This window comes from Stegostoma tigrinum, chromosome 28, assembly GCF_030684315.1.
Source record: "Stegostoma tigrinum isolate sSteTig4 chromosome 28, sSteTig4.hap1, whole genome shotgun sequence".
Taxonomy (NCBI): Eukaryota; Metazoa; Chordata; class Chondrichthyes; order Orectolobiformes; family Stegostomatidae; genus Stegostoma; species Stegostoma tigrinum.
Genome location: NC_081381.1, coordinates 48,001,199 through 48,021,012, shown reverse-complemented (window position 1 = coordinate 48,021,012; position 19,814 = coordinate 48,001,199). Strand labels below are relative to the sequence as shown.

The window sequence follows — 19,814 nt, the reverse complement described above, 5'->3', positions numbered from 1 at the left end:
TCACCCATTCTCTTCATTCTTCAGATCCCTTCATCTGCAATGTGACCACCTCTCTAAATGTGCTATCTCACAATACTGTCAGGCTCACTAATGCTACACAGTATCCCTAGCCAGCATTCCAGGTCTGAAATCTTCCAGGAGCTGCAGCTGGACACACCTCCGCACAGATTGGCCGTAGGCACTGGAAATGTGCCCAGCCTCCTACATTGAGCAAGAGAAGCAAACCAAACCCTTCAAAGTTTGTTTTGAACTCATTCTAAGAACATAAAATACATTTACCAAATAAGTCAATTCAGTTTGGAAATACCCCCATGGACTTGTCAATCAGCTGCACCCCTTGGTCTCGTGTTACTTCCTGAGCTGTGACATCCAGTCTACTCCTGTCCCACTGGGCCTGCAGGCTCCCTTTAATTTGCTTCTGTTGCTGCCACTCTGAGTGTGCTGAATCCAGGCCCCGGCCCTTACGTACTTGTTTGAAAGCTTCCAGTGGTGCTTAGCTCCAGGTTGGGTGTGCTGTACTCCTGCTGCCGCTTCCACCACCACCCTAAGTTTGCTAATGTTTGGTGCTTTTGGCAGTCTGTTTATCTGCTTCGTGCTAATCGAACCATATAAAATAATTAAATTCTGTGCTGATTCTGAAGCAAGATAGGTTTGGATGTTCCCCATTATTTCTGGCTGTTTAGATTAGATTAGATTCCCTACAGTGTGGAAACAGGCCATTTGACCCAACAAGGCCACACCGCCTCTTGGAGCATCCCACCCAGACCCATTCCCCTTATAACCCCCACACCCCTGAACACTACGGGCAATTTAGCATGGCCAATCCACCTAGCCTGCACATCTTTGGACTGTGGGAGGAAACCGGAGCACCTGGTGGAAACCCACGCAAACACGGGGAGAACGTGCAAATTCTGCACAGACAGTTACCCGAGGCTGGAATCGAACCCGGGTCCCTGGAGCTGTGAGGCTGCAGTGCTAACCACTGAGCCATCGTGCCACCCACTGTTCATCAGATCTTTACAAAGTTCAGGATGACATCGTAGAGCTGCCCAGATTTTCAGCGACGTGCATGGTTGCGTAGTGATTAACACGTCACAGAGCCTGGAACCCAGTTTCGATTTCAGCCTTTGGTAGCTGTCTGTGTGAGTTTGCAAGTTCTCCCCATGTCTGTGTGGGGTTCCTCTCGGTGCTCTGCTTTTTCCCCACAGTCCAAAGATGTGCTGGTTAGGTGGAATGGCCATTCTAAGTTGCCTCATAGTGTCTGGGGATGTGCAGGCTAGGTGGGTTACCTATGTTAAGTGTTACAGAGGTAGGATGGGATGCTGTTGGGAGGATCAGTACAGACATAACAAGACCATAAGACATAGGAGCAGAAATTAGCCCATTCAGCCCATCGAGCCTGCTTTGCCATTCAGTCATGGCTGGTAAGTTCCTCAACCTCGTTCTCCAGCTTTTTCTCCATAACCCTTGATCTCCTTGATAATCAAGAACCTATCTACCTCAGTCTTAAGTATACTCAATGACCTGGCCTCCTCAGCCTCATTTGGCAGTGGATTCCATAGATTCGCCACTCACTGGTTGAAGACCTTTCTTCTTATCTCCATTCTAAAAGGTCGTCCCTTTACTCAAAGGCTGTGCCCTCGGATCATAGTCCCTCCTACAAATGAAAACATCTTCCCAACATCCAGTCTGCCCAGGCCATTCAGTATTCTGTAAGTTTCAATTAGATCCCCCCTCATCCTTCTAAACTCCAATGAGTATAGTCTCAGAGTCCTCAAACATTCCTCATATGTTCGGCTTTTCATTCCTGGGACCATTCTCATGAACCTCCTTTGTACCCACTCCAGAGCCATACATCCTTTCTGAGAAATGGGGCCCAAAATTGCACACAATACTTCAAATGTAGCCTGACCAGAGCCCTATAATGCATCGGTAGTACATCTCTGCTTTCATATTCAAGTCCTTTCAAAATAAATTTTAGCATTGCATTTGCAACTACTAACTCAACCCGCAAGTTTACCTTGAGAGAATCCTGGACTAGAACTCCCAAGTCTTTTTGCACTTCAGACTTCTGAATTTTTTCCCCATTTAGAAAATAGTCCATGCTTTTATTCTTCTTACCAAAGTGCATGACCTCACACTTTTCCCCATTGTACTCTATCTGCCACTTCTTTGCCCACTCTCCTAACCTGTCCAAATCCTTCTGCAGCCTCCCCACTTCCTCAATACTACCTGTCCCTCTACCTATCTTTGTATCATCTACAAACATAGCCAGAATGGCCACAGTTCCTTTACCTAGATCATTAATGTATAAAATGAAAAGCTGTGATCCCAACATTCATCCTTCTCACTGAAACACCACTTGTCACTGGCTGCCTTCCTGAGACCCTTTTGTCTCTGCTTTCTGCCAGACAGCCAATCTTCTATCCATGCCAATACCTTGCCTCTAACACCATGGACCCTTATCTTACTCCGCAGCCTCCTGCCTGGCAGTTGTCAAATGCCTTCTTGAAATCCAGATACATAACATCCATTTGGCTGTCTTTGATCTACCTTGCTCATTACTTCCTCAAAGAATTCTAGCAGATTTGCCAGGCCTCCCTGACCTCCACTTGATAAAACCCTGCTGACTGTGCCCTATCTAACCATACACTTCCAAACACTCAGGAATTGTGTCCTTTACAATGGACTCCCAAATCTCGCTCACTACTGAGGTTGGGCTAATTGGCATGTAATTTCCATCTTTTGCCTTACTCCCTTTTTGAACGGGGGTCACATTCGAGATTTTCCAGTCCTCTAGGATCCTCCCTGACTCTAGTGATTCCTGAAATATCACCACTAATGCTTCCACTGTCTCTTTAGCTATCTTCTTTAATAATCTGGGGTGTAGTCCATCTGGTCCAGGTGATTTATCCACATTCAGGCCAATCAGTTTTACTAGCACTTTTTCCTTGGTGATGGACGCCATACTGAGCTCCGCCCCTTGACTCTTGAATTTTTGAGAGACTACTTGTATCTTCCACCATGAAGACTGAGGCAAAGTAATTATACAGTTCCTCAGCCATATCCTTGTTCCCCACTACTGTCTCTCCATGGTCATTTTCCAATGGTCCAATGTCCGCTTTTGCCTCTTTTATCATTTATATATGGAAGGAAACTCTTACAGTTTTCACTTATTACTGGCTAGCTTACCTTCAATCTTCTTCCTCATTTAAATTTTTGTTGTCCTCTGTTGGTCTTTGTAAGCTTCCCAGTCCTCTCTTTCTTGGTTTCCCTTGCCCGTTGCCACATTATATGCTTTCTCTTTTGCTTTTATGCTATCCCTGATTTCGTTAGTCAGCCATGATTACCTCATCCTCCCTGTACCATGCTGCTTTTTCCTGCATTTTTGCTGTGTATCCTGAATTACTCCGAGAAACGCCTGCTATTGCTGTTCTGCTGTCTTTCCTGCTAGGCTCCTCTTCCAGTTAATTCTGTCCAGGTCCTCCCTCATACCTGCACTCCCCCTCATTCTGCTGTAATAATGTTACCTGTGATACCATCTTCTCCCTCTCAAATTACACGGTTAATTTTATCATATGGTCACTGCCTCCTAAGGGTTCCTTCACCTTAAGCTGCCTCATCAAGTCTGCCTCAATGAACAACACTGAATCCAGTATTCCCTGTTCCCTTGTGTGTCCACCTCGAGCTGTTCCAAAAAGCCACCTCATAGACATTCCACAAATTCTTTTCCTTGCAATCCACTACCAACATGATTTTCTCAGTCCACCTGCATATTGAAATCTCCCAAGATCACTGTGACTTTGTCTTTCTTACACATGTTTTCTATCTCTTGGTACATCTTCCACCCCAGCTCCAGACTACTGTTTGGAGGCCTGTACACAACTCCAACTTTTTTTTTAACCTTTTGCGGTTCCTCAGTTCTACCCACACAGATTTTACATCATCTAACCCTACTTCGTTTCTTCCTATTGATTTAATTTCATTTCTTACTCCTAAGGCAACCTAACCCCCTCGGCCCACCTGCGTATCCTTTCGATTGGATATATATCCCTGAATATTCAGTTTCCAATCCCAATCCACTTGCAGCCATGTCTCCGTGATGCCCACCATGTCATACCTGCTAATTTCGGTCTACGCCGCAAGCTCATTTACCTTATCCCTTATATTGTGAATGGCCTCTATTGGCACTGTGGGGATTCTGTTCTATGATTCAATATTTCTATCTGAGTGCTTCTTGATGAAGCACAGTTGGACTGCTACCTTACTGTTCCTAAAACTCTACGTGCAATCCCCAACAACAGAGATCTCCTATAACTGCACTGGAACAGGATGTTGATGACACTGATGTCATCATTGTGTACCTGGAAGAGAACATTCGTGGCATTGACATCATTGTTGTATGCCCATGTTGCCAGCTGTTCACCACTCTACTTGCTTCCCCTTCATAATCCCACTCTTACTACGCTTGCTGTCCGACCCGTCCCTATGCTTGGGCAAGAAGGCAATAAGCTTGGAGTCCTATGTAGTCCAGATCATATAAGGATGCAGTTTCCAGCCTTCAAGGAACATTAGTGAACCAGATGGGTTTTTCTGACAATCAACAATAGATTCACGGTCATCGTTAGACTCTTAATTCTAGATTTTTTTGATTGATATCCAATTCCGCCATCTGCCTTGACGGAATGTCCTTGAGACCTTTCACTCAACAGGAACGTAATGACTCTGAACTCTGTCACACTTTTGAAAGCATCTCACTTATCAGACTGGGGGAGGCAATGGCCTAGTGGTATTATCACTTGACTGTTAATCCAGAGACCCAGATGATGTTCAGGGGACCCGGGTTCAAATCTCCGCCACGGCAAATGGTGGAATTTGAATTCAAAAAATGTCTGGAACTAAAATGATGACCGTGAATCTATCGCTGATTGTCAGAAAAATCCATCTGGCTCACTAATGTCCTTTTAGAGAAGGAATCTGCCATCTTTACCTGGTCTGGCCTACATGTGACTCCAGACTCAGAGCAATGTGGTTGACTCAAACTGCCGTCTGGGCAATTAGGGATGGGCAATAAATGCTGTCTAGCCAGCAATGTCCTCATCCCATAAATGAATAAAGAAAAAAATAGTGAGGTGCTGAGTGATTCAACAAGGGCTCAGGTTGGGAATGGAGCAATGTGTGGGGTAGCAAGTAACGTGACAAATGGGGCAGTGGCTGACTAGCATCTAAAATAGGTCACAATCTCAAGTTGAAGGCATTTTTTCAAAGTAAACCAAGCTGGAGTTAGATTTGTGGACGAGGTTACTACTTGTGATGTGAGTAATCAAAGCTTTTAAAATGAAGTGCTGTCATGGAAAATGCAAGCAGAACCTTCTATCAAACCTTCCAGTTTTGGACTTGGTCTACTTTGTACTGTGAATGTGTATAGGTTTAACGAAGTTGATGCTGATCCACCAAAAGTATTTACAGCACTTTTTTTTTCAGCTGTAACCAGTGAATCTATCTGCTAAATCCTGAAATTATGAAATATTCAACATTGAATTTAAAACAATTGAAGAGACTAAAGGTGCTATAGTTAAAAAAAGGAGAGGTAACTTTCCCTCTGTCCTTAGCTGGAAAAACTGCCATCAGGATCAATGATAACCTTTGCTCGGGAGTTGGGACCCTTTTGCAGACTTAAAACCGAAATCCGTGTGGAACGTATCACCAAATCACTTTGAGTAGTTTTAGTGAAATGTTAGAAAGTTGAAAATCAACAGAAGACATTTACACCTTCAAAATAAAGTGAACAATTCAAATGTTAATTTAGGAGCTTGTATATAAAGCTGATAAACATATTGAAATAATAGATAAATTTTCTTGTTCACCCCTCAGTGGTAGACATGTTGAATAATGTACTCAGCACACTTTGGTTAGCATAGATTATCTGAGTGGAAGAGCAAATGAAGTTGAAGGAATGTCTTCTGTACCACTCTGGGTTTTTGAATTACTGCAGCAGGCTCTAAGTGAACCATTCAGTTTAGTGCAAAGTTTTCAATACTTTTGTGCTCATTTGCAGAGAGAAAAAGCTTTCCATTTGTAATGAAAACAGTGAGTTGGAAATACTCGGCAGATCTGGCAGCATTTGTGGAGAGATGGTGCAGCATGGTTGCTCAGTGGTTAGCACTGTTCTCTTTATCTGTGTGGAGTTTGTAGATTCTGCCCGTGTCTGCAATGGTTTCCTCCGGGTGCTCCAGTTTCCTCCCACAGTCCAAAGATGCACAAGTTAGGTGGATTGTCTCTGCTGAATCGCCCCATAGTGGCCAGGGATGTGTAGATTAGATGTGCTAGCCATGGGATATATTGGGTGAAGGATATGTCTGTGTGTGATGCCCTTCAAAGGGTCAGTGTAGACTTGTCGGGCCAAATGGCCTATTCCCGCACTGTAGAGACTCTGTGCTTCCAGCCCTGAATGTTTCTTTCATTTTCTGTTTTGGTACCATGTTTCCAGCATTTGAAGTATTGTTGTTTTGTATTGAAGCTTTTCATTTCACTAAATTGATGAAGCATAATCGCAGAAGTGAAAAGATTTCAATCTGTTAAACGGTAGTCCTTTAACCTGCCACTTCCTTATATTGAAACTAAATATTTAACAAAGCTGGAATAAGTCTGATAAGTGAGAAGCTTTCAAAAGTGTGATAACGAGAATTCAGAGCCATTACATTCCTATTAGAGTGAGAGGTCTCAACGGCTCTGGTTCACAAACATCCAGGCAGATGGTGGACTTTGAAGTCAGTCAAAAAATCTAGAATTAAGAGTCTAATGATGACCTTGAATCTATTGTTGATCGTCAGAAAACCCATCTGGTTCACTAATGTCTGATTTGGAATGCAAATTCCAGCCCCACCACAACCGGCACTTTCCCCTGCAACCGCAGGAAGTGTTACACTTGCCCCTACACCACCTCCCTCACCCCCATCCCAGACCCCAAGAAGACTTTCCACATCAAGCAGATGTTCACCTGCACATCTGCCAATGTGATATACTGCATCTGCTGTACATGTTGTAGCCTCCTCTACATCGGGGAAACCAAGCAGAGGCTTGGGGACCGCTCTGCAGAACACCTCTGCTCGGTTCGCATAAACAACCGCACCTCCCAGACATGAACCATTTCAACTCCCCTTTCCCATTCCTTCAACGATATGTCCATCCAGGGCCTCCTGCAGTGTCACAACGATCCACCCGAAGGTTGTAGGAACAGCAACTCATATTCCGCTTTGATACCACTGGGCTGCAGGGTTCCCATGTGGATTTTGCCAGCTTCAAAATCTCCCCTCTCGCTACTGCATCCCAAAACCAGCCTAGCTCATCCCGCTTCCCTAACCTGTTCATCCTCTCACCTATCCCCCCCCCCCCACCTCAAGCCCCACCCCTGTTTCCTACTTACTGACATCCTCCTGCCCCCTTGACCTGTCCGTCCTCCCCGGACTGACCTATCCCCTCCCTGTCTCCCCACCTACACTCACGTCTACTGGCTCCATCCCCACCCCTTTAACTTGTCTGTTCCTCTCCACCTATCTTCTCCACTATCAATCTGCGATCTGCCTCCCCCTCTCTCCCTGTTTATTTCAGAACCCTTTCTCCTCCCTCATTTCTGATGAAGTGTCTAGGCCCGAAAGGTCAGCTTTTGTGCTCCTGAGATGCTGCTTGGCCTGCTGAATTCATCCAGCTCTACACTTTTTTGTTATCTTGCATTCTTACCTGGTTTGGACTACATGTGACTCTAGATCCACAGCAATTTGACCCATAACTACCCTCTGCCAGGAACATCCTCATCCCCATGAATAAAGATATTAAAAAAGAACTTAAGGCTGTTAGGATTAGAGAACAATTCTTAAATAAGCATTATTGAGGTTCTAGCCAAGAATAAAAATTAGATATAAAGGACTGGGTTCAAATGAATCTCATGAACGGTATAAAGAATGTAGGGACATGCTTTAGAGGGAGATCAGGAAAGCAAAAGAGAGGATATGAAATAACTGGCAAATTCAGTGCCTTTGTTTAAGAAGGAATGTAAGGAGAAGTCTGGGAGCTAAAGACCTGAGAGTCTGACTTCAGTGGTGGGTAAGTTGTTGAAAGTGATTCTGAAGGATAGGACTTGTATGCATTTGAGAGGCAAGGGTTGATTAAGTTTAGCCAGCATGTTATTGTGTGATGGAAATGATGTCCCACAAACTTGATAGAGTTTTTTTGAGGAAGTAACCAAGAAGGTTGACGAGGGCAGAGCGGTAGACATTGTTTACGTGGACTTTATGTGAACCTTTTGACAAGGTTCCATGTAGTAGACTAATTAGTAAAGTTAGATCACATGGGATCTAGGACAAGGTTGCTAATTGATAGCAAAGTTGGCTTATCGACAAGAGACAGAATGATGGTGGGAGGTTGTTTTTTGGACTGCAGGCCTACGCCCACCTGTGTTCCACATGGACCGGTGCTGGGTCCACTTTGTATAAATGATTTAGGTGAAAATAGAGAAAGTATGGTCAGAATGTTTGTGGATGACACCAAGATTGGTGGTATAGTGGACAGTGAAGAAGGTTATCGAAGATTATAGAGAGTTCTTGATCAACTGGATCAATGGGCTGAAGAGTGGCAAATTGAGTTAAATTTGGATAAATGCAAGGTAGTACATTTTGATAAAACAAGACTTGTACAATTAAAAATAGGGCCTTGGGAAATGTTGTAGAATGGAGAGACCTAGGGAATCAGTTACATAATTCTTTGAAGTTTGCTTCACATACGTGTAGGGCGGTTAAGAAGGCATTTAGCACCCTTGCCTTCGTTGCTCAGACCATTGAGTAAAGGAGTTGGGGTGTTATGTTGATGTTGTACAGGACTTTGGTGAGCTCCTTCCTTTAACAGGGAAACCGGAACTACAAATTCAATGTCGGCGTTTGTCAGGAAGGCCAGAGCCATGTCAGCGTTTGTCAGGAAGGCCAGAGCCATGTCGGCATTTGTCAGGAAGGCCAGAGCCATGTCGACATTTGTTTTGAAAGGATTTGATGCAAGGGATGTACTACTGAGCCTTTATAAGGCTCTGGTCAGGCCACATTTGGAGTATTGAGTACAGTTTTGGGTCTCACTTCTCAGGAAGGATGTACTTGCCCTACATTTAGAATGAGGAGGGATCTAATTGAAACTTACAGAATACTGAATGGCCTGGGCAGAGTGGATGTTGGGAAGATGCTTCCATTGGCAGGAAGGACTGGTTCCCAAGGGCACAGCCTTTGAGTAAAGGGAAGACTTTTTAGAATGGAGATGAGAAGAAAGGCCTTCAACCAGAGAGTGGTGAATCTATGGAATCCACTGCACAGAAGGCTTTGGAGGCCAGGTCAGTGAGGGTGGCTCAGTGGTTAGCAGGGACCCGGGTTCGATTTCAGCCTCGGGTAACTGTCTGTGCGGAGTTTACACATTCTCCCTGTGTCTGTGTGGCTTTCCGCCGGTTGCTCCGGTTTCCTCCACAGTCCAAAGATGTGCAGGCTAGGTGGATCGGCCATGCTAAATTTCCCGCAGTGTTCAGGGGTGTGTGGGTTATAGGGGGAATGGGTCTGGGTGGGATGCTTCAAGGGGCGGTGTGGACTTTTATTTAAGATTAGATTACCTACAGTGTGGAAACAGGCCCTTCGGCCCAACAAGACCACACTGCCTGTTGGAACATCCCACCCAGACCCATCTTCCCATGACCTACACACCCCTGAACGCTACGGGCAATTTAGCACAGCCAATCCACCTAGCCTGCACATCTTTGGACTGTGGGAGGAAACCGGAGCACCCGGAGGAAACCCACACAGACCCGGGGAGAATGTGCAAACTCCACACACAGTTACCCAAGGGTGGAATCGAACCCAGGTCCCTGGCGCTGTGAGGCTGCAGTGCTAACCACTGAGCCACCGTGCCGCCCATTTTTTTCCCCAACCCCCACCTTATCCACGCTACCCTGCATTTCCCACGGCTGATCCACCCCTGGCCAATCCACCCATTGAAATATTGAAATAAAATCCTTAAATGAAAAGCCAACTTCATAGTATCATAACCAGTGATATCATTTTTCTCACCCAAAATGCCTAAATCTCAGTAGATAGAACACAGGCAACAGATGCCAATACAGCTACAGGATAAGCAAATTGTTGGGCTGATGGGCCTGTTTCCATACCGTAGGGAATCTAATCTAATCTACATTTAAGACTGAGATAGGCTGTTGATTATCAAAGGGATCAGGGTTACGGAGAGAAAGCTGGAGAATGAGGTTGAGGAACTTAACAGTCGTGATTGAATGGCGGAGCAGACCCGATGGGCCTAATGGCTTAATTTCTGCTCCTATATGTCTCATGGTCTTATAGTCTGTCTTCTTAAGTACTACATCCTGTTCCGTCTCCCTGTTCAAGGAAGGATGTTATTAAGGTGGAGATGGTTCAGCAGAGATATACCAGGGTGTAGCCAGAAATGGAGGATTTAAGCTATAAAGAGGGGCTGGATAGTCTGCAACTTTTTCACTAGAGCATATGAGGTTGAGCGGTGACCTTATAGAGGTTTATAAAATGATGAGGGGTATAGATAAGATGAATGGTAGGTGTCTTTCTCCTAGAGTGGAGGATTTCAAGGCAAGGAGGCATATTTTTAAGGTGAGAGGAGAAAGGCTTGAAAAAGAATGATATGAGGGCCTTTTTTTTGGCACACTGTGGTTATGTGTGGAATGAACTTCCAGTGGAATTGGTGGTTGCAAGTAGAGTTACAATGTCTAAAAGACCTTTAGATAAGTATATGAATAAGAAATGCGCAGGCAGGAATGACTAGGTTAGTTTGAGATTATGGTCGGCATGGACTAATTGGACTGAAGGGTCTGTTTCTGTGCTGTGTGACTCTATGGCTCTGTACTTGGAAGTACAAATAGCAAAGAACAGGCCTTTCAGCTCTCCAAACCTGCTCTGACGTGTTTTGCCCTTCCATGCTAAAACTGTCTTCACTGACAGGATCCATATTTCTCTATTCCCTTCTAATTCAAGCATTCGACCAGATGAGTCTTGAATGCTGCTCTGGTGTCTACTTCCACCACCACCTCTGGCAACATGTTCCAAGCACTCCACCACCCTTTGTGAAAAACGTGTCTTGCACATCTCTTTTTAACTGCCCCCCCCCACACCCTCCTTGCACCTTGAACCTGTGTCCCAAGTAATTAACCCCATCACCCTGGGGGGGAAAAAACCTGGTATGTTCCACTCTATCTATGCTATTCTGTATGTTTTAAATGTCTGTCAACCTCCTGTGATCGAGTGAAAACAAACCCAGTCTATCCAACCTTTCTTCATAGCTAACCCAGGCAGCACCCTGGTAAACATTTTCTGTACCCTGTCCAAACCACCCACGCCCTTCTGGTCGTGTTGTGACTGGAACTGTACGCAGTATTCCAAATGTGGCCTAACTTAAAGTTCTGTAATGTTACAGCATAACTTGTCTATCCTTATACTCAGTGTCCTTCCAATGAAGGCAAGCATGTCATCGGCCTTTTTATAACTACCTTATCTATCTGTGCTTCCACCTTCAGTGACTAATGGACCTGTACACCCAGAGCCCTCAGCATAGCAATACTCCTAAGAGTTCTGCCATTCACTGTATAATTTTCACCTGTACTTGACCTTCTGAAACGCATCACCTCACATTCATCTGGATTAAACTCCATCTGCCATTTTTCTGCCTATGCCTGCAACTGATCTGTATCCAGCTGTATCCTCTGACGGTCCTCCTCACTATCTGCAACTCCGCCAATGTTTGTATTGTCTGCAAATTTACTAATTAGACCACCTATATTTTCCACCAAATCTTTTATGTTTAAGCTAGTAAATCATTGAGACATCTAATATGAGAGATAGTAGGAAGTGCCGATGCTGGGGAATCTGAGATAACAAGGTGTAGAGCTGGATGAACACAGCAACCCAAGTAGCAGCAGAGGGACAGGAAAGCTGACATTTTGGTTCTGGACCCTTCTTCAGAAATAATTCCAGAAGAAGGGCCCAGACCCAAACTTTCAACTTTCCTGCCCCTCTGATGCTGCTTGGCTTGCTGTGTTCATCCAACTCTACACCTTGTTATCTCTAATAATCTAGTGTAACCGTTTTTTCAAATGACGGGTGACCATATATTTTATTAATAAATCTTCTCAATGCTGCTTTAAAAATTTATAGAACCTTTATTGCAGATATAAGGTCTGGAGCCTATAAATGTAGTTCTCTAAATTTCCAGGACTAATGGCAGAAACAGGGAGTGACATGTATGAGGATCAGAAAGAAGACCTGCAAAATAAAGAGAAACAAGAAGATGCAGAGTACTTAGAAGTCAGTGGCCATGACAGAGACAGTGGCAGCGGCAGTGAACCATTCTTGGATCAGAAGAAATTCAAGTCCAAATCAGGAGCTAAGCAAATCTTTACCTGCAGCGCATGTGGCAAGTCTTTTACGTTTAAATGTCGCCTTGAGCTGCATCTCACCCGCTGTCGCAGTTTCGGTCACCTTAAAGCCATTAACTGCAAGGAAGGTGACAAGATCCAGACTTCCCAGAAGGATGAAGAAAAACACAGAGTTGAAACACACAGTGCACCAAAGGGAAAGAAGAGGCGATTTCCTGTGACTTGTGACATCTGTGGGAAATCGTTTGCTCATCAATCAGGTTAGAGGGGAATTCTTTTATATAGTTGGTTGAGTCAACAGTTACAAACCAGTTAGTGAAAAAGCTTCAACTTCTGAAGGAAAACATTGACAGTGTAATAGAATAAAAATTAATCAAAATATTGAATGCATATTTTCTAGAAGTATTAACTTGATGATGCTCCTATTTAATATTTACATTATACTCAAAATCTTAACAGGGCTTAAGGATCTGTGCGAAAACAGAGAATAGAGGCCTAATGAATCATCTGGGCTATGTTAGTTTATGTCCTAGGATGGCCACAGAGACCTGGAAGGGAGCATGTGAGAGATTGGTTGTCCTGTGGCAATCTTTTTGACAGTTGCTGAGATTATGCAGAACTAAGCAAATGTTTCAGTGATATTGTGAAACTGAGCTGTCAACCACAAGTCAGCTATCTCAAAGTTCAACAGCTTGTGCGCAACTGAGTTCGAAATGCATGGGGGTGGAATGTAAATGCGCCCCTCTAATCCCCAAACCCCTGATGATTTACTGAAGGAGGAAAGGGGTACAAATGGGAAATGCGGGAGGAAAATGTGTCCGTGAGCAAATTCAGGGAAGGAATCATGGGAGGAAGACTATTGGCTGAGAGGAAAATGAGGCTGCAAGGTTGAAAGAAATAATCTGCAAGAGTGAGGGAGGGCAAGATGAAAATGGCAAGCGAGGGTTGTTACTAGGGTAGGAACTTGTTTTAGACTTTTCAACAAGGAATATTCATCAAAGGGGAACAGGAAAACTGAGTTCATAAAATCCTCTCAACTGCATCTGGAGCCTCCAGGTTAAATCTTTAGGAGTTCAGGCCCTACTCTGTTGGATGTGGTGGAGAGGTGAGGGGCGGAGGATGGTGTGGTGTCAGTGGAAGAGACATGTTATGACTGGGATTGTAGTAAACACTTTGAATTGGATAATATTGAACAGACATTAATCTTTCAGAAAGATTTACATTTGTGTGTTCTCACATTTTAAACTGCCTTACATCCGATCAGCTAATAACACAGTGGTTAAATTAGAGACAAACATGCAGTGGTTTCACTGACCACACCAGCCCATAGAATGTGTGTTTACAGTGATGTCATTTTGTGTATGGAAATGTGTCAGTTATATGTTGAAGCACTTCTGCTAACTCATGCCTGTTGTCTTGAACCAGTTTCAAAACTCTGGTGTTGAGGAAATTAATGCTTTCCTTATGAGTTGTGATTTTGAGTTAAAAGGAGTAATGATTATTAGTGGGAATACTGCTGAATTCTTCTAATTCTGCTTCAGTGTGAATCCAAATCCCCATAGATCAACACAAAAGCAGAGGATATTGTTACTTAAATGATTGTGTCAGTTAATGAAATCCTTTAGCGAGATAATGATGGGAATTCCTGAAAATCTCAAATTAGCCTTCAAGAAATCTCAGACCCTGCAAGAAGAAAATATTTTGAACCCTGGTGCACCAGCAAGATTTCTGATGGCTAAGCAAATTTCAAAACTCAGCCCTCCATTGGTAAACACCTCTGTACTGATGCAGTTCGAAAAAGCACAGTGTACAAGAGAATTTGAAACCTGCTTCGCCATTTCAATTTTATAATCGATCTACTACTTGGCAGTTCAGAATGTGAATTGTTATTCACTTACATCCCTCATCAATCCTTCCATATTCTATTCTACCTCGTGTATGTTCCCATACCTATACGTTATTTCATTGCCATCCCATAACTCTCCCCAAGGTGTGGTTTGGAGAGATGCAGGTGACACCAGCAGATACTATTCATTGCCTATCCCTATGTGCCCCAAGAACACTAATAATCGACCACATTGTGTAGACCTGGAGTCGCAGACAGATTAGACCAGGAGGACCACAGGATCCTTGCTCTGAAGAGTTTGGGATAAACCAGTTAGCATGTCCCAATGAATGATCACCAACGTCCACAGCCATTCATTGGTGTTAGCCCACAAATCACCCTATTTATTAAATTTGCTTTCACTGTTCTCAATGCTAGAGTTTTAACTCATGATTTCTTGAACTATTGTAGCATGACCATTAAGCTATCATATCCTTTACGGGGGATAAAACTGGCGGCTAAGAGTTCCAAAGCGACTGGTTATATTTCTACTAATGTCTGTCTTTGCAGGAATGCAGTATCATAAACGTTCTGATCACTTCGATGAGAAACCTTTCTCTTGTAGTGAGTGTGGGGCAAAGTTTGCAGCAAATTCCACCCTAAAGAATCACATGAGGCTGCATACTGGGGAGAAACCATTCCTCTGCAAGTATTGTGAAATGACTTTTATGCAGGCTGCTGCATTGGCCTATCATATGAAAAAAAAGCACTCTGAAGGTATGAACTGTGGTACCACTTTGCTCTAAAGTGTCACTTTCTTGATTTTTATTTGCTGAATTTTAATGGCATCATAGTGCACTTGATAGTTCTGTCTACAGTTTTCATATTTATAATTGACTGCATTGACTTTCATCTTTACTTGTCAAAGTCAAAAGCCTCCCATTGCAAATGAAGCATGGCCCAAAGAATAAATTGGGAGAAAAGTTCAGTCGAGAACTGATAATAAGACACAAAACCGACCAGATAATTGGTGCACGCACTTTAAATTACAAGAACTCAGCTTGTTTAGAAAGATGGTTTAATTGAACAAAAGAACATTAGTTGAAGATTGAGGAATACAATGCATTTTTGCAAACCTAATAAGAGAAAGAGAGTGTATTAACAATTAAGAAGCAAATCTGAAAGTAACAGGAAAAAAGAATCAGGAACTTACATTTTATTAAAGGCACTGTATAATTATCCAAAGGCACTACCCCAAACCACTATGAAAACAAAATTATTCAAGCAGATCACCAAAAGCTTGGTCAAACAAGTTGTTTTAAGTAGTATCTGATAGGAGGGAAAGCAAGATAGAGATTAGGTGATTTTTAAGGAGTGAATTCCAGACCTGAAGGAGTGGCTACCACTGGTGGAGTATTTCGAATTGGAAGTTCTCAAAGAAACTGGATTAGAGGAGAGCAGATATTCCAGAGGATCATGGAGCCGGAGAAGCCTTACAAAAAAAAGTAGCACAATGTCATTTGAAAACATGAAATAAAATTTTCAGATCAAGGGAGCCTGCGAGCACAGGAGTGTTGGATGAATGAAATTTGGCACTAATAGGACTTGGGTAGCAGATTTCAGAAGGCCTCAAGTTTCCAAAGTGACGAATGTGGGAGGCTGGCCACTGCTGCAATAGATCAGTCAAGTCGGGAGATAATGAATGCCTTAATGAGGATTTCGGCAGCAGAAGAGCAGAGTTGAACTGTGTTACAGAGGTGCACGTAAATGTTCTTGGTGACAATGCAGTTGAAATCTCATGTCTGTCAAATATGACACCAAAGTTGAGCTATCTGGTTCAGTCTTGAACCATTGCCAGGTGTGAAGTTGGTGGCTACAAACTCCAGTTTGTGATGACAACCAAAGATGTTGGCGTCAGTTGTCCCACTATTCTTTTAGGGGAAATTTCTGCTAATCCCGGAAAAATTCTGGAAATTGCATAAGAAGCCTGATAGTTTAAAAACATTGGAGAGATCACAAGATGGTGCCAGAAAATGCTAGGTGCCCAACAGCATGCACTTCAAAGACTTAGCTGATGTTGCTGAGATGCAGTGTATAATAGAATGTAGTACTAGTTAATTTTTAAAAAATGATGAAGAAACTAATGAGATTAGGGACCAGGAAATAGTCATAGTATGGAAGTTTTCACTCCAACAAAGGTAGATGTGTAAACTGTCAATGCTCTAGTAACCATGCATGTTTGAGGTACTGTGGGCCAACAACAGAAATTGTTTGATCACAGCCTATAATTTTACAGTCTGACATAGCCCATACTCCTCCATCAAACTGGAGAATCAGTCCGAGTTCAAAGGACACAGGATGGCATTCGAGGAGCAATACCTGGCCAATATTCTCTCCAAGCTGCACAGTTCTGCAGTTGGTGTGAGTTTCCATGCATGTTGGTCAGTCTGCGAATGCACTGACTTCTGGTTTTGGAAGCTGATGCCGTGCACAGACCTTGCAAAAAAAGAATTGAAAGAGTATTGCACCAGACAGAGCTAGAAATGAGATATCAACCTGGCACACTTAGAAAACAGAGCTGCTTGCATTGTCGAACTATGATGTATTGTTCAATTGAAGGAGCTCATTAATCCCACAACCATTGTATCAGATCAAACCTCCTCAGTTCTTCCACACTGTGCTGCAGAAGGTAGGGTACATTAAACAGCTGATTGGAGGAGTAGCATCTACAAGTATCCCCATCCTTAAAAAAAGTGCGAGCCCAGCACATCAGCACAAACATAATATTTGTGCCTTCAGCCTGAGATGTAATTGCATATCTGTCTTGATCTCCACTTGAAATCCCAGAAATGATAGATGCCAATCCTCAAATAATTTGATTCATTTCTTGTGATGTCACCATATATCCAAAAAGAGTTAAGCTATGGCTACAGTTTTAGTCTGTCTTAACATTGAATGGTTTCAATCAAGTAGGTAAATTATTTTTCTTGACAAAGTCCAAAATAAGGAGGCATAATCTTTTAATTAAAACTAATGCTGTTCAGGGTTGGTCTCAGGAAACACCTCTTATCAAAGAGGAAACTGGAACTCTGTTGCGTCAAAAATGTTGAGATTAGCAGTCGGTTGAAATTTTAAATAGTGTGATTGATAGAATTTGTTGAACAAGAGTTAGGAGAGATTTCAGTATAAAAACAGGTTGATGGAATTAAGATTCAGATGAGCCATGATCTAATTAAATGGTAGAATGGGTTCAAGGGGGTGAATGGCCGACAGCTTTTCTGATTTTCTGATGTCTGGGTTGATCAGATTAGAGTTAATTCATTACCTTATATAGATACACACTACAGACAGGCACACATATTTAAAATCTATAACGAGTCTTAAGCCAAGATTCAAGACCGACTTACTCTAGAGATATGTCATGTCTGAACAAGTTGGTTAAAAATATCTATTTTTTAAAATTCTAAGGAATATAATACCCTTGGTTCTATGTGATACAATCTTGGTCAAGATATTTTGTATTTAGTCTGAATTACCATAAATGATTCTGATCTGTTATTTTCAATATCTTTCCTCCATTCTCAGTATATAAGAGCTGTTGTGGTGTAATGGTGATCACCTTCCTTCTGGGCCAGTAGACCTAGGTTCAGTCCCATCTGCTTCAGTAGAATTTTATAACATGTCTGAACAGGTTGATTAAAAATGTTAAAAAATTTAAAACATATAGTTATCTTAGGTGTGGCATGTTTTTCTTTGTCTTTGTTTAGAACAGTTTTGCAATCTGCTAGAAAAAGTGTTCTGGAGTCTGTCATGGCCCTTAAACTCCTGAATCTTTTACCATTCTATAGGGAAAATGTATGGGTGTCAGTACTGTGATTCAGTGTTTGCCCAGTCAATCGAGTTAACACGCCATGTACGAACCCACACTGGGGACAAGCCTTATGTCTGCCGAGAGTGTGGCAAAGGATTCAGCCAGGCCAGTGGCCTCTCCATGCACCTCCGATCTTTTCATAGTGAGTATCAATGAGGCACTCTGCATTAGCAATAAGTTCGGAAGCTGCTGCCTTTGCCTGCTGTATTTTCATATACTACTTTAAAGAATGGCATTACAAACTGTAGTACCCTGTGTGCCTTTCACATGATGTGCAATCTATCAAGGTAGCAAAACTGATTGATAATCTCAATCTGATGACACTTAATCGCATTGAATTTTCAGGTGGCATTTGATAAAAATGATGTACACTTCTGGAGATGATTGATATACATTAATATATATCATTAAAAAAGGTGTGAATTAATAGCTAGAAAATGAAGAAATCCAGAATCTTGTGTTAAATGAAGAAAAGCTCAACCTGAAGATATTGAATAGAGTCTCTGTGCTGCTCATGCTGATAAATTGTTATGGTACTAATGATGCTCGCAAACTGACTGTGAATAACTTGCAAAGAAAGGAATGCAATAGTGTAAAGCATGTGGTGTAGAACTTTGTTTACAAGTAAATTAAGTGAGTGGTTCTCATTTCGGGGCACTCTTTCTCTACTTGTTGTGACCATCACTGCTTTTCGTGTGGTTCACTACCTTTGTCATTTTTTGCCCATTTGTAGCTGTCATGCATTTGGGATTTCTTCTGGTGTCATTTTTTCTAACTCTTGCTACAGTTGCCTCAGTAAACTCAGCCAGTTTGCTGGCAGTAATCCTGTCTTCTAGTTGGTGAAAGATAATATTAGTTTCACTGCTAAGTGAGCATTTGAATGAGTGAAGGTTTTTCTGACAAGCATGGTAAAATAGGGCTGTGTCAGCATAAATCTCTGAGAATTCCTTGAGGAAATAATGAGCAAGTCAGACAGAGGGGAGCCAGTGAATGAGGTCTATTCGGATTTTCTAGAAGGCTTGTAACGAGAAGCCATACAGGAGGCTGCTAAATAACATAAAGAGCCCTTGGTGTTAGGGGCAAGGAACAAGCATAGATAGAAAATTGGCTGACTGGCAGAAGGGAGAGAATGAGGATAAAGGGACCATTTTCAGAATGACAACCGGTGACTACATGGGTCTGTGTTATGAACGAATGACCATAGAATCCCTACTGTGAAACAGGCCGTTAGGCCTCATGAGTCCACACCGAACCTGAGACCATCCCAACCAGACCCATCCCCCTGTAGTCCACTTAATCCACACATCCCCAAACACTATAGGCAATTTAGCATAGCCAATTTCCTCCCACAATCAAAAGATGTGCAGGCATGGTGGATTGGCCAAACCAAATTGCCCATAGGTGTCAGGAATGTATAGAATAAAGGGATGGGTCTGGGTCGGATGCTCTGAGGGCTGGCGTGGACTTGTTGGCAGAAGGGCCTGTTTCCACATTGTAGGGATTCGATGATTCTGATTCTAGATAAAGGACTTGCCATATGGGGGCTAGGTGAGGACGCTGGGTCTGTACTTGATGGAGTTTGGAAGAATGAGGAGGCATTTGATTGAGCGTTACAGAATACTGAGAGGGCTGGATAGCATGGACATGGAGAAAATGTTTCCCCTCGGTGATACGATACC

At 42.8% G+C, this 19,814-nt stretch overlaps 1 protein-coding gene across 2 annotated transcripts in view; it reads left to right on the top strand.

The window, feature by feature from the left end:
- Positions 1-19,814, top strand: part of zbtb40 (zinc finger and BTB domain containing 40) — a 101,868-nt gene that overhangs the window by 51,521 nt on the left and 30,533 nt on the right. For both annotated transcript variants that reach the window (XM_059638112.1, XM_059638111.1), the window contains 3 exons: positions 12,277-12,699; positions 14,835-15,041; positions 18,113-18,277. In XM_059638112.1, coding sequence (XP_059494095.1) covers positions 12,277-12,699; positions 14,835-15,041; positions 18,113-18,277 — 795 coding nt within the window. The remainder of the gene's footprint in view (positions 1-12,276; positions 12,700-14,834; positions 15,042-18,112; positions 18,278-19,814) is intronic.